At 39.0% G+C, this 26,845-nt stretch overlaps 1 protein-coding gene across 1 annotated transcript in view; it reads right to left on the bottom strand.

Annotated features, from left to right (window-relative positions):
* Nucleotides 1-26,845, bottom strand: part of erbb4b (erb-b2 receptor tyrosine kinase 4b) — a gene marked incomplete at both ends in the record, with an annotated part of 291,115 nt that overhangs the window by 149,856 nt on the left and 114,414 nt on the right. The window contains one exon of the mRNA XM_080497752.1: nt 8,688-8,839. Within this exon, the coding sequence (XP_080353878.1) occupies nt 8,688-8,839 (152 nt within the window). The remainder of the gene's footprint in view (nt 1-8,687; nt 8,840-26,845) is intronic.

Below are 26,845 nucleotides of genomic sequence, written 5' to 3'. Positions count from 1 at the left end.
TCACAGTTTGGGTAGAGAGAGAGAGCGAGAGAGAGAGAGAGAGAGAGAGAGAGAAAGAGAATAAATAAAACATTCTTATTAGAGATAGGATGTAAGCAAATGCAAATACAGGCTTTCTATAATGAGTAGGAATCTACTATACTCCCAAAGCAGAGTATTTCATGAAGCAGTATATTCTACACTATGTCATAACAACCCTGTTTAGGATGCAGTTATGGTTCATTACAATGCAATTCCAAGTGAAGGAGTTAGGAGATTAAACATGCACAGTGCTTCTCTGTAATTTACCTCATCAGTTCCCATTTTACAGAAAATTACATGATAAGGTCTCTATGACAATTGGTCATTCACTGGAGCTGAGTCAAAAGTGGAAGCCCAAAGTCTGCATGGGGGGCACAGAGGGAGAAATAGGATGTGAACATATAATGTGAGAGAAATTTGAATCAAAAGTCACTTCCGTTTTAATACCGGGACATATGAAATGCATACTGATGGAGCCATTCAGTGTGACCTTAAGTTGCTGAGGATGCTATTATCTCCAATGACACTTAAGAATTTGCCTGAGTATCTTCCACTTTATGAACTAATCTGGTGATAATTGTCTCTATCCATGGGCACCCTGAAAATAAGGGTTGTTATTAGGTACTTAAGTGCACAAAATGTTACCCATTTGCTAAAATGGTAACAAATAAAGGCTAAAGATAACAGGAAAGCAAGGAAAATACAGACTCCTTGTGATATGGCCTGCATTCTATAAGAGGTTATTTTACCAGTCATTAACTTCCAAACAGGTCTATATGATGCTATTAGCATGTGTCAGCATGCTAATAGCATCATATAGACCCAGTTAATTTGATGCACTCCATTTCTGCAGAAAACATTATCAATAAAGGTAATGCAACACAAGGTGATCACACGAGAAGAGATTCAAGTATGAGAAGGAAAAAAAAAACCAAACTGACAGCAATTTTAATTATTACCAGGTAAATAAAACTGAAAATTACAATGTTTTATTATAATCATGAGTTTCAGCACTCCACTTATAATTATGTCTTTGATTCGCAAAATATGCTACCTCTTAATTACAGGATAAAACACTTGTAAGTTTGGAAAACATTTTGGATTTAACTTGCTGTGATTAATTTCTGTTGTGGCAAAATGCGTTATAAGCTTCAAGTTGGACTGTGTGGAGGGTAGCAGCAGTTACCTGACCTCTGTGATTCAGGACATGTTTCCTGTTTCACAATAACTGTCATTTAAAAAACAGGTTTGCACAGCTCTCATTGTCAACCAGAAGTATCATAGGTCAATACTAATGGAAAGTTGTGTACTGATTCATTTGAGGGATAAAAAAATAAAAAAATAAATATATATAGATATATCGCACTATTTGTCCAGATCAGTTTTTAAAGACAAGAAAAGAAAACGCTGCCAGCTCCCCAACAGCTGGAAAGAGGGAAAGAAAATGTATCTGTCATTCAGAGAATAAAACAGGTTTTAACCTACAAGCGCACACATCCAAACTGGCAGACATATACCACCTACTGAACCAGTCAGTTTGAGGGTTCAGTATACATTCCTGCTGCAACTTTTATTTTCCTTTATATATATATATATATATATATATATATATATATACACACACACACACACACACACACACACACTTATAGAAAGGCACACAGACATGACACATCATCAACCTCCGACTATCAACTACTGCTTCTTTTGGTTCAGCACATGGATGCAGAATCAATCATTTTCCAGGCTCTGCTGTCCCCATATCTCACAAATTCATCTTTCCCACACACGCGGTGACAAGCTATCCATTTCGGGACTATTGCAGGAAACTTGGAGAGTCAGATCTAACATGGTTATAGGGGTGAAAAGACGTACCTATCTTCACAAAAGCAGCACCAGCAAAGTGGCAATCATGACCTAAATGACAGTATAAAGTTCTTTCTGATGGATATGACAATGTTTAAGAAAGTTTTCAAAATAAATGCACTGAAAATTCCAATCAAGAAATTCTGCATTTTAATTATATATATATATATATACATATATATACAACTTGTATACATATATATACAATCTTTGCTAACTTCTTCTTTGCTCTCAAGTTTTCAGAATAACTCCCGGTCAAACTCTTTCACCCCAGTTTGCCTGACCAACCTTTCTTCTCAGGACGCCCCCCCCCCACCCCCTCCCCACTTTCAGTGGTCTCACTCCCAACCCCACACTGTCCTTCTTCGTGTCAAATTAAAGTGATGGAAATGAACTTGAGGAGACGCTAATTGCAATTGTCAATCCAATCTAGGTCGGGGCTGAAAGACAGGGGCTCCCTAGCACTTCATCAGTCTTCATTAATATTGAAGGAGTTTGCTGAGGAGCAGGGGGCCAACATAATCTGCACTCATCTAACAGTGCATCAGAAATTAGGAAGCTGGGGAGGGCAGCGATGGTGCCTGAGGGACAAATATGCCAGTCAAAAGAAAGCATGAAGAGAGATGTCAGCGGATAGTAACCATTGCCGGAGGAGGTGCTGCTTTCAAATGCTGTGGGAGATAGCCATCAAAGGCAACATTATAAATATCATGTTAACATGCAGTCTGTAAAAAAAAATGCAAATCCACATATGCTGACAATCAATGCATTATTATAGGGCGTATTAACAATATACCTAAAGGGGTCTATTGTGCTCCTTTCTTAATTTATTTTATTGTATTTTTCTTGTATTCTATGTTGATCCTCCACTTGGCCACTCAGGACATCATCCATGAAGAACAGGCAGTTTTATCCTTTACCTTTAGACGTTTTGTTTTTCTCTAATAAACCTCTGGCATACAAACCAAACGTTTTAAACCAAGTACTCTCACCTCTTATCATGATAAAATCATGCCTTAGAGGAGTAGTAATGTAGAAAACCATGTCATCTTTATTAAGAAAACCAGACATTGTAAAGGTTTATTGGGATATAAAAACAAACAAACAAACAAACAAAAAACAACCAACATAATGGAATGCAAGGTGCATTTCAGAATATAAATGTGTCTTCTTTAGTTAATTTATGACATACAATAATTGTACTCCTGCTTGAGTTTAGTCACTACTCTCCTTTGTAAATTTGACCTGCACTTTAAGAAAAATACGTCTTGGTTTTGTTATATTATGTGTTCATGGAGTTAAGATTTTTTTTTTCTTTTTGCTAAACTTTGAGAGAAGCAGTGTTCACTCAACACTGAGAGCATGTTATAAACATTGTCTCTGAACTTAAATATACTTTGTGTGATTAGTCTACATTAATTCCATTATTTTCCATAAATAGATGGGCATTACAAGCTTGAGTCTTAAGTAAAAAAAAAAAAAAAAAAACTGCTTAATTGCAAATAATTACAGAAAACTGTGTGATTAATTAGTTCATTTATAAAAAAAGTTTTTCTCAGCTGTACATTTGTCCACATTTGCAATTATGTATTTCTGAGAGGTGCCTGATGGCACCATCCATTAATTGTTAGGTCCGCTCAATAACTATTTCTATTTGAACATATGGATTATTGGACACGTACGTAACACACAGCAGTACACATGCACATGCATGTGCACACTTATGTAGAGACAAACACAGACAAGCACACACATACGCTTCACAGGGGGGGTTTACAGACATGTGTTGACTGTAGCTCTAAATGATCCATCTGACTTAATGGGCAATAAAACCTTTGAGTTACAAGTGACATAGCAGTGCGCAGCTGCAGTTGAATCCCTGGCATTTGTTGTGTCTTTGCGTGATAGAGGAGTTTTTATGGTATTCTCTCTTGCGTTCACTGTGGTCTGATGGCTTTTATCGGAGACAACAATACAAGTGTACGTTGAATTACGGTAAATATTGCGATGCGACAACATAAGTCACTTTTTAGACGTTTTGTTGTGTTCAGCATCTGCACGTTCATACTAATATTAACGATTGCGCCAGTTATCGGTCATGTAGCAGTGAATATTGAGACAGAAAAGTACAGAGTAAATGAAAAACATTTTTTTCTTCATTTTAATGATGTGGATTTATGTACTTTTATTGGTATTTTTTCCACAACTTCGTCTATTTTCACACCATTTACTCAGTACAGGTTTGCGTCTTCTCCCTGATCCGTGTCAAGACTGAGCTGCGTTCAGTCACAAACTTTTGAATGGCTTTCATCAAAGCACTTACTTTCCTATACGTAATCTTGAGCTTAAAGAAATCAGTCTGAACATGGTTGTGTAACACGTCCTCGATGGCGCTCGGTCTCACAACAACTGGTGGCAGATAACAAACCTGCCAGTAATGTTGAGATTACTAGAAGCAGCCCCAAGACCCCTAAATACTCCCATAAGAACAAGAAGAAAAGTTTGGCTGTGAGGCCAGCCAGATGCCAAAGAAGATGCTTGTTCGGCAGGATAGTTCATACTCCAGAAAACAAGCACTCAAACTCGCAGGCCACGCCCCCTCACACATTCTGTGAAGCTGATTGGAATTTTTCAATTGCACAGCATATTTCTTGCTTCAAATGCTTTCAGAAATATATGTCACTGAAATATTGCAGTAAAAAAATGGAGTTTGTGTCCAAGCTGCGATGTTGGTCCGGTTTTAACTGCAGGAGCTGACAACTCTGTGTGATGCATTTAAGGGCATCACGAACACTGGTCTGTGCTACATTGCTACATGCTAAATGCACTTCAGGGCTCATATGGCTTACAGTCACCGAGAGACTTCGGCCCAGATGTTTGGCACTGCCCAACATAATCTGTTTGGCCAGAGGCCAAAGAAAATTATGTCATTATGTTCTGCAAGACCCTGGTATGCCGAACTTTCTTCTTGTTGTCATGGGTTATGAATTGGACTTCAGATAGTGCCCAATGCACAGCAGTTTTTCTCTGGCCTTTAAAGTCCACTGCAAAATACTTAATTGTCTGTTTTTTAAAACGAAAATGATTTCTTGATTCCCAGTATCTACCAACCGACAGCTGTCCTTTCCTGTATGATATAAAACAGCATAACACCGAGTCAACTTGGTACAGAAGTGCAGGGAGAGAAGATAATCCCTTCTGCTGCCTATGTTAAAAAAAAAAAAAAAAAAAAAATATATATATATATATATATATATATATATATATAAAAGAAGTTTTGTTTGCTGTTGCTCTTAAATAATTATTTTCTCTGATTAGATAATTGGAAGTGTTTAATCCCCTGGCACCCTTTGCCTTGTTCCTCGTCACTGGTGCAGTGGTTTCCATCTGATACGCATCAAAGCTAACAGCCAATTGAACAAGCACAGGATCAAGTGAACACTTTGATGAAGTGTCACTAAAGACCGCAGTAATAGACCACCGCTGTCGCTTCATACAAGCCCCTTTTATTACACAAACATTGGCGAAAGTGTCATTGAAATGTAAAATATGAAGGTATGGCTATAATAGAGAGATAGATTACATAGTTAATATGATTTTGATGACTATAGCAAAATGTACATTTTGATCCACTCTGAGGGAAAAGAAGAAAAATGGTTGGGGACATTGGAGTGGGTTAGCACTCTTGGCTCACTGCAAGAAGGCTCGAGTCTGGGATTGGCTTTAAGTATCTCTTTATGGGGTGTCCATGTTCTCTCTGTGCATACATAAGTTCCTTTCCTGGATTTCTGGTTTCGTCTCAAAGCCTGAATGCATACATTTGAGGCTGAAAATTGAACATAGTTGTGTACGTGAGTCTGTGTGACAGTCCGTCTCTGTAGGTTTGGGTTAGACTGGACTGGCGACCGAGCCAAGGTCTTCCCAGCCGTCAGCTCCCTACAACCCTGAGGTCAATAAAACATTATACAAAATAAAATAAATGTAAGGCAACTTTAGATTAAAATCAAACTTTTGATACCATGTTACAATTCAGTAAAAAAACAAAAAAAACAAAGACAGTGTGAGATGGGTAATAGGAGAGTAGCATGTGTTTTTACAACTGTGACCACAGTGTTCTGGCTGTCTTTCTCAGTCTCTTTTGACATTAATAGTACAACACCAGGTGAAAACATCAAGATCAACAACAAGATTGTTTTTATAGTGGCTGATTTTAACAAAAAGGTTGTCAAAGAACTGGTGCTGAGCTAATAAGCAAGCGGATCACCTCATTTATATATGAGTTGGGGGTGGGGGATATGAGGCCATACATGATTACTAATGTTTGCAACTGCTAGACAAACTATCTGATCTGACTGTATGGGTGTGAGTACTGACTGAGACCAAGAGGAGGGGAGGATAAGAGAAATTAATATTTTATCACCACAGATCTGTTTGAGCTCACAGGAGAATATGGCATAAGGGGAAAGAAAGATGCACAGTACATGTGCATGTGTGTGTGTGTGTGTGTGTGTGTTTGCTCTCCTCTGTGTCCCATTCACAAAAAAGAAAATGTCGCCCTAGAATATGGGTACAACTTGTCATTTCAATTTCTGTATGCAAATGCATGTTCTGCTTAGAATATGGGGGAAGCATTCAAAGGAATGAGGATATGGATTTAGCGGTGATTTAAACACTGACAACATAAATACAGCATGTGGGTAACGCTCACTGCTGAGCTGTTGGTGTAAATGTGCATATGTGAGAAAGGGGGAGAAAGCCTCAGTGGTGAAATGCAGTTATTAATCACAGAGCAAGCGTTGATTCATCTGTCGTGGAGGCAGTTTAGAAGATGGACTCTATTTACTGCTAAAGCTGTCTGAGGGGCTTTGGGAGGCAGCCATCAATCTCCTGGCTATCTTCAAAAGAAAGAGCCAATGCACAAGCATCAGTTTCAATCACCTCCCAGAGACAGGTGGTATGGTAAGCTGCTGCACAATACTTTTTTCCTCTACTTTTTACTCATTTTTTTTCTACCTCAAGGTGAATATTTTCCACTTCCCAGGGGAAATGTGTTATTAAAGTGTTTTATAATAATAATAATAATAAAAAAAAAATCTAAAAATACATACTGCACCCTGCTCTCTTGCTCCCTTGCTGTTTGGCACCCTGTGTTCCTAATTAGCATCTTCAATTAACCCATATTAATTGCCAACCATGGAAAGGTGTAGGAACCTGGCAAGTTGGTGCCACAGGGAGCTGTTTCATAAATGATTGGTGGTGTAACGTGGGCATGTGAGGATAAGACTGCAATGATGCACCTTCAACCTCAACCTACAGACACTGCTTTTATGTAATGCTAGTTAGGACAGGTGACATTGTGCGAAAGGCACACCTTAAGTAAGACAGGAGCATGTGTTAAAGTGCCTGTGGTTCTGTGTAGTTAAACAAGAATCACACTCCAGCCCAACTATGTCTACCCCCACCGCAATCTTTTTTTTTGTCTCAACTAAGTCAGCTGGGCCTATTACCTCTGCAGGAGTCTAATGGTAGCACGTTACCATCCATTGCTCCAGCTTTTTTAATATCATCTTGGTTTTGTTTTACATCGCGGGGGGTGTTATCAGAATTGCTTTGCACAATGCACTTAATGATGCTGTTTTGTTTTTGTGCTTTGATCAATCTTTTTTTTTTTCTTCCTTTTGGTCCACACAAAGTAAATACTCAACGATAGACAATTCTTTCTTTTTAAAATGATGTAAACAAGTTTGCTATGATTACATAAATCATCGCTGTAAAAAGAAATGTATAAAAACACAGCATGCATTATTGAGGACATGCTTTCCCCTCAACCCAGTTCATTCACATGGCAATATTGACCCATTAATGCATTCAGCACCTCAGCTTAGCACCAGGGGAGCTCCAGGGCCCCCAGATAAACTGGAATCAATTGGAGATGGTTGGCGTTAGCAGTGCAGAGTGGAGCCAGTGCGGTCCAAAATGATGTCCATGAGAAGTGGGGGGCTAACAGAGGTCAGTTGGAGAAGCTCACTTCACCCCCCCACCCCAAAAAAAAAAGAAGTCTGGGGCTTTCTCATGCAATTTATACTGCGATAACCCCTTTTTAACTTATCATTACCATGCTGTTACTTTTCTGGCTCTTCAGGAACTGAGCGCTTCCATGCTATGACACTGTTTGTGTGCATAAATCAAACTAAGAAAAGTAAGCAATTAAGTAAGCTTGTTCTTCTCAGCTCTAGCTTCAGCCTTATGTTTATAAGCGCTGATAATGCTGGTACCTCATACTCCTGCTTATCACAGCCAGACAGATTCAAATGAAATACAATGGCTGTAAAACTGCTTATAACTCTCTCAAACTTTTTTTTTTTTTCCTGGAATCTCAATGATGCAGCACTACTTGACAATTTGGGATTGATGTTAATTTTAAAAAACAGATTTGCCGGATCAAGTTATTTTGATTTGGATTATTCTGCAGTGACTACAATGGAGCGAGCGTACAATCACTGAGACGCTTACACGAGAGCAGGTTTGATTAACCCTGATTAGAATAACTTCCCTATCTGCTTATCATTGGCTATGGAGGCATTAATCCGAGTGCTGATTGGTAAGAGAAAGATTTTAACACAAGCCTCTTTGAAACATAGGTTTAAAAAGAAGTTCAAATCCTGAACTTTTCACTTCATTGAAGAACAAAAAAAAAAATTGGACAGTTTAAACACAAGTGAATAGTGAGTGGACAGGTATTGGTATGCAAACACAAATACTAATGAATTCTGGTTATTATTATTTAGTTCTGTCCTTACTCTGAGGAATGTGAGGTCTCGGCTGCGGTCGATGCTTGTAATCTCGAGGTTTCCCATCACAACTTCACAATTCTCGTAGTATTTCCGCAGTGTGCGGTATTGCTGCTCCAGGTCCGATAGCGTGCTCAGCTTGTTCTCCGTGCCAGCACATACTAGAATACAAAGACACAAGGGGGAAAACAAAAGATGCAACAGTGTTAATAAAGCTATTTCTTTTTTATATAGGTTAGATGAAGAGCTTTTGTTCAGTAAAGTTGTTAAACCAAAATCACTACCCAAGTGGTTCTATCGTACCAATATATGGGATGACTACATGAGTGACAGCCAAAAAGGGAATGAATAAAGCATGTTTTAGAAAGTTTCAGTTTCCAAATATTTTATTCACAAAATGAAAAATATTAGAAGTCACAGTCACTCCAATACCTCTAGAGATGTTTCTGGGGAATGAATGAATCAAGGAATCAATGAAGGAATCAATCAATCAATCAATCAATCAATCTGGAAGCACAAGTACTTTGATTAAGATGTCCGTAGAAGTTTTAGGTTTTTTTTGTTGTTGTTTTTTTGTTTTTTTCCCCTAACATCTACCAACAAAAACATTTTAAACTTTGCTTCATTGTGGGAATGGTAAAAGGGATCCGATGTTTTCTGTTCCACTCCTAAAATCTAGCAGTCCACACACTGACAGCTCTGGTCATGGAAGAAGTTAGTAGACCCTACTGCACATCAAGACTTAACGATAGGGTGGATGAGAGCTCTTTAGTGGCTACTTGGGCTCTTCGCTTGACATGTAATTAAAGAGGACTATTTCCACCTTGCTCACCCAGGACTAAACAAGCCATCTGCCCTAATACACCAGCTGGTGTATTACCTCGTCAAGCACAAACACCATCATAGAGGCATTCATGGACAGAGACTGAGAAAAAAGTCTATAAATACTTATGGTATAAGCATAATTGGAGTTAACATATATTTTATCTGTAAAGCAAATAGCAACCAACACATAATCGTCTTGTAAATCTCCCAGTTATTTACAGCCTTTACTGTCAATCAACTGGACCTGAAACATAAGGGACATATATGACATATATTTGACATATGCAATTTTGAAGCATTAGTTTCATTTGTATTATCTTGGTATTATGGTTCTCCCACCTGCACCATCTTCATGCTTGATAACAGAGAAGCCATCACAGTGACGGAGGGGCGACGGGTCATTCCCTGGGTCTTGTCACACTGTCACCCATGAGTGGTTACCCCTCTCTCTGAACACATCCACTTCCAAAGATTTTTACTGACACTTTGTATTTCAATCTGAGATCCTAAAAATGTTATCTCTATCTTATACTCCTTTCTTTGAGAGCAGCTTACTCTATCAGCTGGCAAAGCCACAAAACTAAAGTCAAGCATATAATTTTTTGTGCAATGGTGCAATGTGGAAAAAAAAGAAAAAGAAAAGAAAAACAACTTTCAATTCCATAGCCTAATCAATATCCACCATTATTCAAAAGATACAAATGAGTGAAAGAAAATTCAGCCTACGGGAAGGATAAGCTGTAAAGACAAATGGTGTCCCGTTTAAATAATTCCACGTCAAAGTAGATATTAGATAAGTGGAACCATTTCAATGTAACCTGAACAATTGCCAGATGAGTTAGCGCTGACTAGCCAGCTTGCGCTCAACATACCGTTCTGCTCAGGAATGATATACGGCAGACCTGGGTGTTTTCAATAACAGTTAGCGTGGGCTTGAGGGAAGCAGGGTACGGAGGGGGGGTGGGGTCATAAAGTGAAGATAGGTGTAATAAACTGTTATTGCACCCTTGGGGCAGGGCGCTGAGATCAGAGGAAAGGGGCATTGTGGCATGAGATGTCGAGTGAAATTTACTTTTTTCTTTTTTTCTTATACCTATTTGCTTCAATAAGCTTGCTGGCTTTACAGCTCTGTTTGGTGTGATGAAAAAAGTGTATTTTTTTTATTTTTTTATTATTGTTTTTGTGTCATTTCTATTGAAACACTATGGAATGTGAAAGCTCAGTGTGATATTGAAATGGAGCTAACTGCCAAGTAAACCACCACAAAACCATCTGTGCTCTGCGGCACATATAGATGTGTGAACTGTTGCAGGTTAACTGCAAAGTTTGGTGCTCCGGCTTGTGATATCTTTGCATCTGTGTGCATGAGCGTGGGCAGGATGTAAACACCAGATCTCAGGATGTAATCCCTGCTCTACGCATTGCATGATTGAATCCATTTGTCACCGTGCTCGACAGGTTACATCTGAGCCTGTGTATAACCGTAAAGAAAAAAACGTAGTCTCTGCTCATTATTTTGGCTAACCTGTCTACACAGGCGGGCACACTTTGAGACAGTGAGTTGTTGACTGCTTAACATACTGCCTAGAATGCAGGAATGGACTGCTGAAGATGAATCTTCATATTGTTTAAAGCTTATGGTTGTTCCATTAAAAGAAAAAAAATCTGCCTCCTCCATTTGATGGATTTCTCACTGCGGCACACTTCAAACTGGGGATGTCAATGAGATTCACTGTCATTGTTGCATATGTATAGTATATCTGGCCATGTGAGTAAATTGATTGAATGTACTTGCAGGGAATTTTATCTCAGGAGTGATAGATTAAGGCAATGAATTATATTAATTCAAGATTTTCCAATATATGTAATTAATGAGATCATAAACCAATTGTTAAAAATGTATGGGGCTCAACCTGTGTAGTGTAGAAGGAAGCATAACAGTTTTTTGTTGTTTGTTGGTTTTATTTGCAATAATTTGACTTAAACAAGCTTGTGAGTAACCAGATAATGTAAAAACGCTTATTCATAGGAAATCTTCCAATGCACAGCCACGAGAAAAGACCACAGTGCATCTATCACCATCTTTGACACAATCACCCTTGCCAGTGCATTAAAAACAAACAAGCAAACAATCACAACAAAACTTTGAATTTCTGGAGACAGACAAAGAGCCCGAAGCTGCATTTTCATCAATTTTAATTTCATGAACACCCTCATCAAGATTACACAATCACTACATGACCATGATTCCTGCTTCTTTTCTATTTCATAGGTTGTGCACACAACAACTTCATCAATAATGCCTTGTGCGATTATTGAATGCCTATAAAGCTGGCGAGTCTCTGAGGTTTATAGGCCTCAGCGAGTGAAGCCAGCAAAAGGTCATCCCAATAGCAAGTAACTGACTGAATTAAATAAAGTTGCAAATGTCACTTACATAAGTAAACACTGTCAATAGCTCAGCTTTGCTGACATGCCTTGAATAAACAGGATATCCATGTAGGGATTAGACAGAACTGCAGCTTTCACAAAGCAAAACACCTAATTTTCTGTCAGGCAAACTGAATGAAGTACCACAGTTGAGGTCACAGGCATCCTTTGTCCCATAATGTCCCTCCAGATGAGCTTCGTGAGCTAAGTATGAGTTACAAGCCACTGGTTCTGATGGTAATCATAGCCTAGATTATCGTCCATCTGCTGAGCAGCTTAATAAGCATCAGAAACAATAACTAGATGAGTGTTCGTGATGAAGGCATGGTCCAGTAACACTAACCTCTCACTGCCCTCTGAGCTTTGGTCACCTACCAACAACGCTGCAGCTGTCTCCATATGGTCGACCATAAATTAGCATTCATGTCCTTACTGGTGTGCACAGTCCCAACACCTTATGGGAGTTTTCCACAGAGAATAGCTTGCATCTGCCACAGTGTACCCGGGTCTTCCAGAAGCTGTTTCCATTGCATACATCTGATGCTATAGCTACTTCAGAATGGCTATATGATGGGTATATGATCCGTACAACATGACAGGCTCTCCTTCCCATTAACCTTGAGTCAAGCAACAGGGAATAGGCTTTGATGAACACTGTGACCCAATCAAAAATGGGACGACAAGCAAGCAACTGCTGGTTGACATTTCTCTGCTTCTGATATCTAACTTGTGTATGTTTTTTCTTCAAACAGTGCATGGATGCATATATACCTGGGCATTCATGTTAAAAGGGCAAGGAAATGTAATCCTTGAAACTTTGGCCTCTTAATGAGAAGGTTGTTGTTTTGTTGTTTTGTTTTTCAATACAACTTACCTTAAAGTTGTCATTAATATCTTGATTAGAGGTGTTTTTGATACCACTTATCAAATTACCAAAATAAAAATAGTGTACATCCACCATATAGTCTTGGGATTATTTTCACAATACATGTGAGAATAAGCTCTTTCAATTCTTTGAATTGGCTGTCAAGATATCTCTGCGAACATAACAGGAGTTGTCCTTTTGCTTCAGTGGTTCAAATAGTAACTGAAAACATTTTTTTGTGGAGAAACCTGCCTCAAACTGAAAACTTCACCTGAACTCTTTCTATTTCTCTGGGAATTAAAGTTGTCTCCAGACAAGAGAAACCCACCGAGTCACCAGGGAGTGATTGGCCAACACTGACACCTCATTACCCGAGATTCTGTAGTTTCCACTTCTTTTTGACAGAGCATGCTGCTGTCAGTATAGTGTAAAGTATAGTGTGAGGTAAGTTTGACGTTACATTGACCACAAGAAATGTGCTTTGCAAAATGTATATTATTGACACTCAGTTTTGTGTTACCATGGATGTGTATTTCCTATATATATCAGTGCGGTGAGTGGTTGACTATAAGACAGGACAGGAACAGAAAGTGTGAAGTGAAGTGATACTCTGTCTTTGACACCTTTTTTTTCATGTCCAATCCAAGTTATTTCACCTGCAGTGTCTGTGCTTTCAGTATTGTGTTTGCCGTGTGAAGAACAGATGACCTGTCCAATATGTACTTTGCCTTCACCAACGATCAGCTTGGATTGGCTCCAATGCACCAAGTTAGATAAAGCTCAATCATTTCCCAAGAATTGATATTGTCACATTTACATGTGAAAAGTGATGGAGAGCTAGGAGGATTCAAAAGATAAAGGAAATAAACTAAGTAGGAAGAAACATATTGGTGTAGGTGTCAACTAAGTGTGACAGTTTAATTTACAACCACAGAGAATCACTATTTATATCTCAGGAAGCACAAACAGCAGGCAATGATTCAAAATAAATGAAATAACATCAGCATTAATATAGTTTTGCTTGCCTCTTCAGCAAGGTGACATTTATCATTTGCATTTGCTTTGCATAGCTATGATGCTGATGGTTATGTTTACATGCTTTTTGCCAAGGATCAGCTTTGGAGCCAATTTGGGTATATTTTAGTTATGAATAGAATGCTGTCGTGCTGAACTGGTCAAGTTGGTCTGCAGAACAACAGGGCTCTGCTCAATATCAGTGCACGTAAAAAACAATGTATTTAAGCACAATAGGGTGACAGTCTGTGTTTTCACACCTCAACATAAAGAAACAGTGGATTTACTAATCTCTCCTGCTTTCTAATTGTTAAAGAGGACTAAACAACAGTCATGCAGCAGTTCTTTTGACAATGATGACTGTCAATATTGCCAGCTAGAAACAGCAATGACAGATGAACATAAAATGTGACAGTTGGCGTCTCTGCTCAAGATCAAGATTCCTGGATCTTTTGTGAGAAAATAACCTTCCTCTGTAATATTACTGTACAACACCTGATGCTCCGTTTCACCAGCTCCAACAGACTGATAGACAGATGTCTTGCCTCGAGCCGCTAACTTCATGTCTGGTGTGATATTGGCATCTACACTTTTTTATTTTTTTTTATTTACACCATCTGAATACTTGAAGCATTTTTATTTGTATGGCTTCAAATCTAAACACTCAGCATTTGAGCTACATACCTTGTGAAAAGGCAGTTAAAGAAAGTCGCTCCAGGAAATGTTGTCATAAATACAGTATATATAATCATTAAGTTGAGTAGGCTCAATGCACACTGATACTCACTGCAAATAATTAGATGTGTGTGTCGCTTGTAAAAAAAAAAAAAAAAAGGCCATATCCTAAAACTCACAGCTCATCAGACTGAGTGCTTATAGACCCTTTACAGCAAACTAACTGAGTCAAAGTTACAACAAACCACATAAAGCATCAGTATAAATCCAAAGAAAAAATAGACTTGGTTCATGTAAATACAATCTACTGATTCACAATGCAGCAATGAGTAGGCTAGCTCAAATGGGACATCAATAGCTTTAAGGTTTTTACCCAGACAGTAAAACATGGGATAATCACATTAGAGACCATATTCTCCAAAATAACTTGAGAAATTCCACAGCAGCCTGTCACTTTGTTTATTTTGAACAGCCACATTTCATCTGCATATGATTTGATTAGACAAAATCCTGCGTATGGTGAGGCATAGTGGTGTTGTTTTGTGGCGTCATGCTTTTTAAATCGAAAGCAGCAGAACTATCAACATATTTGCCCAGCTGCTTCCATTAGTTTCAGGAATTTACATGCATTGGGTGCCACATGTCAAAGGAGTCGCTCATTTATTCATCTTTGATATCCTTTTCTTTTAAAGGACTTGCGTTGAGCTCACATGACAGTGGGAAAGTAGGAGGAAGTTCCCTGAACACAGCACAGAGCAACCACAAAAAAAAAAAAAAAAAAAAAAAAAAAAAACATTTACTTACATGCACATTCACACATGGAACCAATATAGAGTCACCAACTGCCAAATCAAAAATACCCGAAGGTTCAGAACAGGGGAGAGTATAACAGCTGGGCAGAGCTTGTAAGACCAAAAGGGATCAAGTATCTGAGATATCAATTCAGATATATGTATACACTGGATGTGGTAGCATTTTCTGTAAGTCAATAATTAAGTTAGGACAATTGTCCTGGGGCATGAGTGCATGACCACCAGCTGCTGATAACCCACCGTTACACCAATTATGCTTCATCCACTGGAGGGCAAAATTAAACCGGCTTAGTGAGATGCTGGGAACAATATACTGTATCTATAATTTATGATGCATTTTATAAGTAAATAGCACTAGAGGCATCATCCAAAGCTTTCATTACAATACAGTGTCTCAAGATTATTTTGCACAGGAGAAATTTGGCTACTGCGTCTGTTCAGTTTGCAGCTGAAAAGTGGGATACCCCCCCCAAGAGATGGTGCTTCAGGCGTGCCTACAAACATTGTGGGGTTCCTGAGCTTGGATTAAATGTGGATGAGGTGGATGGCTAATCTTGACTCTGCTATCATCTTCTAACAGCAATGTAATTCGGTATTTGTCAATAAAGTTTACGAAGAGGGAAAGTCATTCTCGGCTTAACTCGCAATAAACTCCAAGCTGTTCGCAATCTGAACACATTTTGACATGAATTCATTGAGTATTCACCACCTCCCTGAAACACACAAACTTGTTCTGTTCTTACTTCCATCCTTATGATTATGATGTAATCAAATAATGTGAAGTTCATATAAAGTAAGTCTCAATATTGTCAGCATTGGGATATTTACCTCCTCTATGCTTTCCTACTTAAATGTCAGTGCGAGAGCAGCTGTGGACCATGGAAGCCACACACTTGACAAAACTGTGAGGAAAGATACTCTGAGAAGTGATTTTCAGTAAAACTAACCCATGTTGCCAAAAAGGTTCAAAGTCAAGCTGAACTTGACTTTTATGTGTGAGGCATTTTCCAGAGTTGTGGTCTTTCGCGGATGAATGGAAATAATATACAATAAAGATCGACACTGCTGAGCACAACTTGTCTGTAACCATTGGGCCCCATTTTACTTACTTTCATCAGGTGCTTCATTCTTCATATTTGCGATTGAAGAAGGAACAGGAACTATTGCTCACAAGGGCCAAAATTATACAATTGTACAAATGTGTCTGCATCACACCGATAGTATGAATCTCCTGGTGTACTTCATAAAATCAGGTCAACTTGAACGGAGCTCTGTAACATGGTTCTGGTTGAAATAGCCATCTTCTGAAGGCAAGCTGTGGCCATAATGGCACAGACATGGTCATCATAAATAATCGGGTGGACTGTAGTACGCACAGATGGCACTATGGAATCCAAAATATCCTGAGTGCCAATAAAATTTACCCCACATTGTTAAACCCCCATCAGCAGCCTGCATCACTGATGCAAGGCAGGATGTTTACAGCAGGAATCAAGACTCATCAGGTCAGAATATGTTTTGACAAATCTTCGATTGGATAGTTTTTTCTTCATAGCTGCTGTTACCCAGTGTGGTTTTCAATGACTGTGGACAACTGCTTTAAGGTTCAGTGAGGATCTTTAGGAAACCGAGGTTGTATAGATTTTTTATAGAAACAACAATTTTTTGTGTCATTGATGCTTCTTACCTTTGATATCAATAACATTCCTGAGAGAGAAAGTGCTGCTTATTTTGTCTTTTTGGGACCATTCCTTTGAAAGTTGTAGATGGCATCTCCACTACAACTAATTTGTCTCAGACTAGGCTGTCTCTGAATTCACTTTCATTCCACATTCAGGGGCTTGATTTGAACCTTGGAAGATCATTTTGACATGCCAAAGTGCATTTGGCTATTAACCTATCATCAGCTGTACAGAAATATGTTTCAACAAGCACTTGAATAGCTGTGGCCTGTGGTTCTAAATATGTGTTACCAGTTTGCAGCTACAGATACATCTATCTTTACTGCATTTTATGGCCTGATTTTCTCTGAATTCAAGGCTTACCCAATCACAGATAGTTTATAAATTTCCCCGGCGGCATCGCCTTTGCTCCACGAGTCTCAGAAGCTTCCTGCTTACACAATACGGAGTAACATTTATACTCTTTATATGCTAATAGTAGAAACATTAAACCCCTGAGGTGGTCCATATCCCAATAGTTCCCTAAAGAGAGAAACGGTGGATAGGCTGAGCAATAGGGTCAAACGAGCAGCCTCCATTCCAAATTAGTGTGCAGGTGTCTGCCAGCATTTTAGCTGAGGGTTGGAAACAAGGCTGATGACCCAGTACATGTGCCTCTTCATGATGCCCTTCAGCTATTGAGCTTCTCGCCAAATGTGAACATTTTTTGAGCTCTATCTGCAATCATGCACACACACACACACACACACACACACACACACACACACACACACACACACACACACACACACACACACACACACACACACACACACACACACACACACACACACACACACACACACACACACACACACACACACACACACACACACACACACAATTCTGAGGCCCTACTCCTGAAGAAAGTGGAGGTATGTAGGTGGTAATACTAATAAATGAATACGTGTGAACAATTCTATCATACATACATTCACACATAGCCCCATTCACATAGGGGTCATAGGCAGGAGAAACATGGCTGAATCAATCTGTTCAACTGCTTGAAATAAACTTGTGTGGTGAGGATTGGAATGTTTGGTCTCCAAAGCAAATAACACATATTGGGATTTCATACAGCAACAACTTCTTTGAGTGATTGAGGGGGTGAGGGAAAATTGTTAGTGGTAAAAAGTGTCCCTCTTTCATAGAATGTTGAATTCGATTGACCTTGATCAAAGTATCTCCCCCATTCCCAGAAAATGGACCAGAAACACAATCAAAAAAATTGTTTCAAGTGATCTTTTTCATCACAACCACAATATTTTATGAACCATTGATAGAGCACATGTGCAGGTCGAGCCATCAGGATAGGTTTCTCTTTTTATTTAATAGTTCAATTTAAATTCATGAATATTGTATTAATTTGCATATCTTCGTCAAGTGTCAATATTCACTAATTAATAATAATCAAAAGAAAATAATGTTCCACAAAATTGCTACCTTATCAGTATTTATATTTTTGCTTTAGCTAACAGCCCATTAAACATTCTTCTTCTTTTTTTTTTTTAACAGAAAACAAAAATCTGCTGGGTGGATGACCGATGCAACACATAAATGGATGCTGTATGGGCAACATAAATGGGCCTTTGTCTCCTCTCATCTCCTGTCAGTTTTGACCCCTGTGTTTTTTTTCCCATGTCCCCTCCCCGTTTTATCTGTTTTACGACAGATTTTGTGCATGACTTGTTTTATATCCCCAAGCTTTCCCACTGCAGTATAAATCACATTCAGTTCAGTGGGTCAGATACTTTAGTAAGGGTGAACCTGCAGATTGCTATGAGAAAGATTGCTCATAACAAAGTAATAGGCGTAGCGAGCTCTTTGTAAGCTTCCTGCCTATGTGAAGCATCAATAGAAACCCATAGAAAGCCAGATATGTACTCATTGTGTAAGAAGGTTATGTTTAAAATATGCAGGAAAAGTCACATTGGCTCCTCTCACTTTTTCCCCACATTTCCCAGTCGGTAACATTCACAACAGGAACTGTACTGAACAATAGTGTCTATTGCTGGCTATTGAGCAGTTCCACTGGGGCAGTTGTCTGTTAAGCACACTGCTGAAAGGCTCCTCAAGGGTAGTGGATGATGAGTAGAAGTATGTAACTCACACACTTCTCTTTTTTTTTTTTTTTTTCTGCAGGCAGACTGTGGATGGGAACCACTGACCTTCCACAAGCAAACCAGCTTTTCTTGCCTCTGGGTTTCCACTGCTTGCTTTCCACCCTTTTCCGACCCTTCTCTTACCCTCTCTGTCATTCTTAGTTCAGGTCCAGGTGTTGGAATCCATTATGGATTCCAATCTAGAAGTGAGTGAAATCCTCTTTGATAGTTTTTCTTTTTTTACGCTGCATCTGGGACGACACTCTATCAATTAAAGCGGCAGGCCAGTCAAAATGTTACCTCATATCCTTCATGCCTCTAGCACATAGCGGTTTTCAGCCCCACTGTGTGGTCCTACCCATGAATCTTAATCTTGTACCCAAACAGTTGCCATCAATTATCCTGGCTGCTACTGCTAACTCTTCCCCTGCCTCCCATTTTTCCCCATTAAAAAAGCCTTTTTTTCCCTCCTCGCTGAGATGGAATTGCTTCGCTCGCTTGCCTGGGAAATGATTTCTCAGCAGGCTTGTGGACGCTGTGCTTCCCACAGGTAGAACATATGAATGGTAGCATGTATGTGTGTTTTTGTTTCGTATATGTGCACGCAACCACACACTTTTCTACGTGTGAGATTGTTGTCCTGGGGGTTGCTAAAAAACATTAGTCCCAGTATTTACTTCTTCTTTTTTTTTAATGGGGGAAACAACAAAATGATTGGAGAGTTTAACAAGCAGGATGTTGATGTAAAAAAGTTTCAGATGATCTTACTAACAGAAAATCCAAGATTTTGTCCAAACTTCCAAAATGTAGGCTGGATTTTGGATTCCCTCCTGTGTCCCTCTACTAAGAAGTGCAGGAGTATGCAAAGTTTGATTACACTGCGGTATTATAAAAAAAAATACTTCTTACACTAGCGATCTAGTGACATCAATATACACAGGAAGAAGGCTCAGCACTTGTTTGTTTGTTACAGCATTAATCTTTCTACAACAGTGCATTTCTCACAACATAAAATCCAGAGTGCATGCCCTCTTCAGAAGACGACATCTCTAGGTATCTGTCTTTTCTCAGCCTGTCAGACGGTGATGTGATTTGTCATTCAGGAGACTGTATGTGACACACAACAGGCATGTCTGAAGCTGTCGGTGTGGTTAAATAATTTATTCCATTAAACTGGTGGAACATGGTGACAGGTTGAATGTTTATGTGTGAGACATCAAGATGACAAGAAGTCACTGCTGGAGGCACTTGATTGTCTCAAGGCATGTCTGTTACTCATAGATACTACACAAGATACCATTTCTGGTTTGTGGTCTATAACAAGAATTCCAATGGGGTTATGGTTGGGATTGAAAATGTACCTTTTGTTTCTCTTTTAAATATTTAGATGACCATGATATACCTTGAACTATGTCACATTCGTGTGAGTTCTCATTTAGAAGATAGGCACTATTGTTTTGAAGTCTGTAAGAAACATTTCAGCAAATTCAGCTACCCTGAGGCATTGCTCCCGGGCACAGCCTGCATGAACACAGAGATCCAACTTGTTAAAGCAACCCGTAACCCTAAGTATAGACCTTTGAAAAAAACACTTCGACAAGAAGAGTGCAAGAATACACAATTTGTTTTTACCTTTCTATGTAATTTTATTAAACATATATATCATCTGCTTTTTACCACATATTTGAGATGTAGAGTATAATGGGATCATGGCACTTTTTGCATTTCGTGTCAACAATACCAATGTTAATGAAAATGTTTCAGCACCATAAACATTGCCTCTAATAATATTGTTTTCTTTGTTTTTCCTATGAGGCTAACTACTTGCTATACAAGCCTACACTGATGGTACTCAAGCCCTTAAAGCTATTTTTTGTTTTTAATTGCCTTTCCTGAGTACACTGTTTTTTCTGAGTAGAAATGGCTTTTTTTTAATTAGCTGACCTTTTTGCTTCTATTGCTTGGTGTGTAGAGGAGGCCATCCACTTTTATACATGATTTTCACCCACCCAGATATTGTGGCAATATTTCCAATGTTAGTTAAACATTTCTGTTTCTTGCATCCACAGATACAGCCCACAGCAGGTAATATACTAACATTATTGGATTGTTATAAAAGCACTCACTCTTTAAGAGCCTTTAGATGCAAGGCTTGTTCACTCTGTCTCCTAAAGATAGCAAATGGTTCAATTAGAAGTCACCTATTGAAAAAATGTGTACGCCGCAAATGCTGACTCACGTGTGCTCAACACTGCATTCATGTTATTACGATCTGTTCTTTTTCTCAATAACATAGATCTGTATCAGACTTATATAAATGACTTGTTACTGACAAATCACAAGAGAGGGTATCAATAATGAAGCTGTGATGCAGATGAAAGGAGAATTAATTTAACACCCTGGAAAACATACAGCACAATTCAGTAAGATAATGCAAATTCCAACTTCAATACTATACATTTTCTCAGTAAGTGTTCTTACTTTAATATTGAAATTATATAAAAAGTGTCTTTTTATACAATTTACATTGAGCTTAAATATAATGCCACTGTTCATTTATTAAAAACCACTAAAAATATAATTATTTTAATATTATTTTCTCATTGGCTCAAACGCCCTGCTACCCTGGACAGGATTTGAGCAGGATAGAAGGGAGAGGGATAAAAGATAGCCTTGATTAAAAATGAACTGAGCAGTTGTAGGGGGACCATTACTCAGTCCAAGTCAATCCTCTCTTTTTACCAAGATTATGTTTGTTTCATATACTACAATGAGTAATAATTCCATTGAGTTCACAACAAGATAGCTATTAAGTCAGCATGGCAAAGAGGACTCTAAATCTACATGCCCACATGCAGAAGAGCAAGCACAACATACAGATTGATTCTTCTGTGCAGATGACTGTCAACTATTGTTTCCCGCCTGTATGGAACTATTAAAAAAAAGACTATTTCCATCCACTGACAGCTCACAGTGAAGACTGACAAGAAGTCTGTGTCTGACTATATTATCACGGAAAACTTATTAGCGCCTTAGTCTGCTTGCAAATCTGAAACATAGGGGTAAATGTCAGTTATGTATTGCACCACACATTGTGAGAAGGGGCTATTGTGATTCTGCTGTCCTTTCCACCTTTTTATTTCAATTTGCAGTAGGACCACCCTTTTCATCACACCCCAGATCGATTATAATTTGTTTTAAGGCTTAGTGGATGAATGTAAATAGCCAGACATTAACCCCTAAAAAGATCAAGACTAACACACAGGCAGTCCATCCAATCAACGAAGACACTGATAGTGAATTCATTTTTGCTTGTAATCTACAGTGGCTTGCAAAAGTATTAATATCCCTTGAACTTTTCCACATTTTGTCACATTACACGCTGCAAGTCTTTTGGGGTATGTCTCTACCAGCTTTGCACATCCTGAGACTGAGATTTTTGCCCATTCTTCTTTGCGAAACAGCTCAAGCTCAGTCAAATTAGATGGAGAGCGTTTGTGAACGGCGGTTTTCAGATCTTGCCACAGATTCTCAATGGGATTTAGGTCGGGACTTTGACTGGGCCATTCTAACACATGACTATGTTTTGTTTTAAACCATTCCATTGTAGCCCTGGCTTTATGTTTAGGATCGTTGTCCTTCTGGAAGGTGAACCTCCGCCCCAGTCTCAAGTCTTTTGCAGACTCCAACAGGTTTTCTTCCAAGATTGCTCTGTATTTGGCTCCATCCATCTCCCCATCAACTCTGACCAATTTTCCTGTCCCTGCTGAAGAGAAGCACCCCCAGAGCATAATGCTACCACCACCATGTTTGACAGTGGGGATGGTGTGTTCACGGTGATGTGCAGTGTTAGGTTTCCGCCACACAACGTTTTACATTTAGGCCAAAAAGTTACATTTTTAGAACTACTGATTGTAAGCCAGAGCGGGTTCGGCCAAAAGCAGCTTCATGCATTTGCGATTAATTTTCAATATGGGGTGAACACGTCCTGCTCTGACTGCAACTTGAAGCGACTGCTGCCTGAGTGCTTTGGGAGAGGGGAGAGGCTCACGCCATCACCTGCTTCTCATTGAGAAGAGCAAAAATTCAATAAGGGCTTTCAAAATCACAAAATCAGAGTCAATAATCACACCTGAAAAGGGTTCATGTGGAAGCCACAGACACCCATATCGGATGAGAACTTTGATTCCAAAGCATTTATTGAGGAAAGAGGACTTTATATAATTAAATAAAAATGTCAACCCTTTTCACAGTTTCATTTGTTCCAAACAATGTACATGCTTTTGTACATTAAACATTTGGGCTTTCACAAAACACTTTCTGTAGATTGTAAAAACACTGGTTATGTTAGCTCCTCAGGTCACTACAGTGCTGGTTTTGAATTGGAGCAAATGCAGTACTTAAGAAACACAATGGTGTGATATCATGCAGGTCCCCACAGGCCCGTCCATCGACAGGTCATCCCAGGCATGGACCCGGCTTGTTTTCCACCCTGGATGAACATGTATGTATGTATTTTACCAACTTTTCACAAAAACTACTGACCCACATTGCATGAAATCTTCAGGGATAATTTCTCGACATCCAAGAACAAATCCATTACATTTTTAGATTGAACAGCTCCTGGAAAGGAAAAGTATTTCCTCTATTGTGGCCACAGTGGTGGTCCGTGGTGAGCTGTCAGTCAGCACTGACGTTAGAAAGAGGCTGCCGTTAGCTGCCTGTGAGCATACTGCTAACTCCGCTCCAGAGCTCGCAGCTAATATCTAGGTTCCGTAAGTGCCCAGGAACAATATTGTGAGCGCATTGACTCGGGTTAGTGGTTTATATGTGTGCCCCTGCTCAGTGTTTTGCTCAGTTTTAAATATAAACAAGTCAAAAGCACAAACACAAAAACGGTTTTAACAGCATCCATCATCACAGTAGCCAAGCTGTAAACACAGGTCACACACACATGATGCTGCTGAGTCTTCCATTGCATACTGTTAAGTACTTGCCTACATTAAAATGGACCCCCCCCCCCCCCCCCCCCCCAAATCCCATTATGTGGCAATTTATTGTTCTCATTCATGTTCTCCATCAAATCAGCTTGAGATATTTACCTGGACATTCTAAAGATGTAACACGATTCCAGGCGTTATGTTGAGTTAATTAAAAAAATAAAGATGAGGTGATGATGTTCGGAACTGTATATCTTTATATAGGCTTACCAGTTGCGTGATGAGGAAGAATACACATAAAATAATATGCATATTATGTTTAAAGAACAAAATAGCCTGCTCTATCTTGTGACATATTTTAATTAGCTATTATACAGATACAGGCACCAATGTAAACAGAAGATATTGGAGGGGTGAAAATGATGAATTTTTCTGGTCATGCCAGAACAGGATCCTTCTGCATAAACGTCATTGTCCAGTGCACTCAAACAAAGAGGCCACTTCTCCATCCATACAAGTTTTAATTGTTTGTACAGCTAGCGGGTAGATACATCTTTGTTAGAACGTGTACACTAGGCAGCTCCTGAGTTATTCATTAATTGTGCTCTGGTGGGCTGTTGTGTAATTGTTTCTACCACCACACTGGAAGTCGCTGGCCAAAGGAGCTCTGTATTAAATTTCCCCGGCCACAGCCAAGGGATTAGATGTGCTTTCCCCTGGCAAGACTGTTTGGCAGCCACACTTATCTGCAGCGACTTACAAGGCTTATTGAACATTAGCATGCAATTATCTTTGATGGTCTAACTTTCCTACAGGCTGACAAGACCCAATGATTCCTGGTTAGGGCTTTTTTCAGAGGACATGAATGGCATGAATATCAAGGTGGATAGAAAGCAGAGAAAATAAAAATGCCATCCAGTTGAAATGGGACTCTCAATAAAGTTGGTGGCTTACTGGAACACGCTTAAAATCCTGATTGATTTTGAAATGCTTTGCGTGATTCATCAAGCACTGCAATATATCTGTTATTTTTGTCCCGCTCAGTTGTCATTTTGCCCACACTATACGACTACTGTGTGCACAGAGGAGATATCGGCAATGGGGCTCCTGCCAAAAAGACTTTTTTGAGCCACATCTTCACTGCCATGAAGAATTTAGAAAGCCATATTCACTTTTAAACTTTTTACCGTACAATATATCCATTGACCCATAATTGCTAAGGTTAGCTATATGAAACAATACAGGGGAGACTCAGTCATTTTGACTGTAAAGTGTTTGTATTTTACAAATAACACTTTCTAAAAACAAAACAATCTGTGGGAATAAAAACATCAGATCACCAAAGAGAACAAAAATGTGGCATAAAATGCAAATATAATAAGCTATAAGTGGGAGCATGGTGTAGTAGTGGGTACAACCTCAAATATGTTTGTTTTTTTGTATAATTTGTGGTCTTCTATTGCCCAAGTGCCATCCTGTTATAGATCCCAGTTCAAGGTTTAGCTAGCCTCTCCACAATAATAATTGTTACCTCAGGTGGAAATACACAACCTTAGAATATCAAATGATATATTGAGAATATGCTCTTTCATTTACATTGCATTGTGGTTTTCTCTTTGCTTGAATAGCTACATTTTTTGAAGCTCTTTATAAAGTCCCAACAGATGTGACTACTCAACCAAATAATTTTTTCCACCCAAAAAATTATCATTGTGAACACTTTAAAATGCTGCTCCTTCCTTCTGGTTTTCCAATCGACATGCCCATCAATACTCTGAGGATACAGAATGCAGATATCGTCAATGGATTTTTTGCTTTTTTCTTCATTCATTCCCTACACACCGCACTGCTATATTGATCTAAGACTGGTTTTCTGAAGCTCCTAATAGTTTTATCAGAGCAGGAGTCAGTTTTTCTTCTACTCGATTACTCCACAGCCCCCAGATGCCTCCAATTAGAGATGCCTCTACTTTCCGTTGGATCGCTTAATTCCCTTGCACCTCTCCCTCTCTTTGTTTGGCATCCTCTGTATCACCCATTTCCGCTGATTGCCTTTTGCTCCATGCCCATGTTCAGTTGCCTCTTAGAGGGAGTGAGCAGAGAAAGAAGATCAATTATCTACCCCATCAACAGTCAATATGAAGTCAATGGCACAGAAAAAGAGACTAGGCAACTCTATTGATGACTGAGGAGATGTTGTCACACCTGATTTTCTCTTTATATCTTGCTCACCTGGGGGCCTGTGATAACATTGGCATTGATTTGAACTAGCCAGTCCCAGCTAATTCAATAATGGTAGAGGTGGAAGTGAATCAAACGCAATTAAGCTTGTGCGTGTTCTTTATGGTGGCTGGGAAATGCTGGAAACTGCTGATAATAGGATACGCCACACTAAGTGACTGATTAGAAGAACTGTGTGTTCGTTTGAGTTTGCTTAACTGTAGTGACTGGTGTATTTGGCTAAATCCGTGGTTTTTCACCTTAATGGGAAAAGGAAGAGCTTATTGCATCTCCCCCTCACAGGCACAGAATAAACATTGTATTATAGGTTTGCCTATCCTATCAGAAGCAGTGTATTCTTCCTCAAGGAAAAGAATCATTGTGTTTGAATTAGAATTAAATATATGAAAGGGGATAGGGGTACCAGCTCCTGACTATTGTGTTTTATTTTAATGTTAATATAATTTCATTTCAACCAGTTCTACTATTATGAAGTCACGACCCCATCACATTTATTATTGCTATAGGTTTATTAGGTAACCAACATACTCTTTATAGACCGG

This window comes from Blennius ocellaris (assembly GCF_963422515.1).
Source record: "Blennius ocellaris genome assembly, chromosome: 6".
Classification (NCBI taxonomy): Eukaryota; Metazoa; Chordata; class Actinopteri; order Blenniiformes; family Blenniidae; genus Blennius; species Blennius ocellaris.
This window is presented reverse-complemented; position numbering and strand designations above follow the sequence as displayed.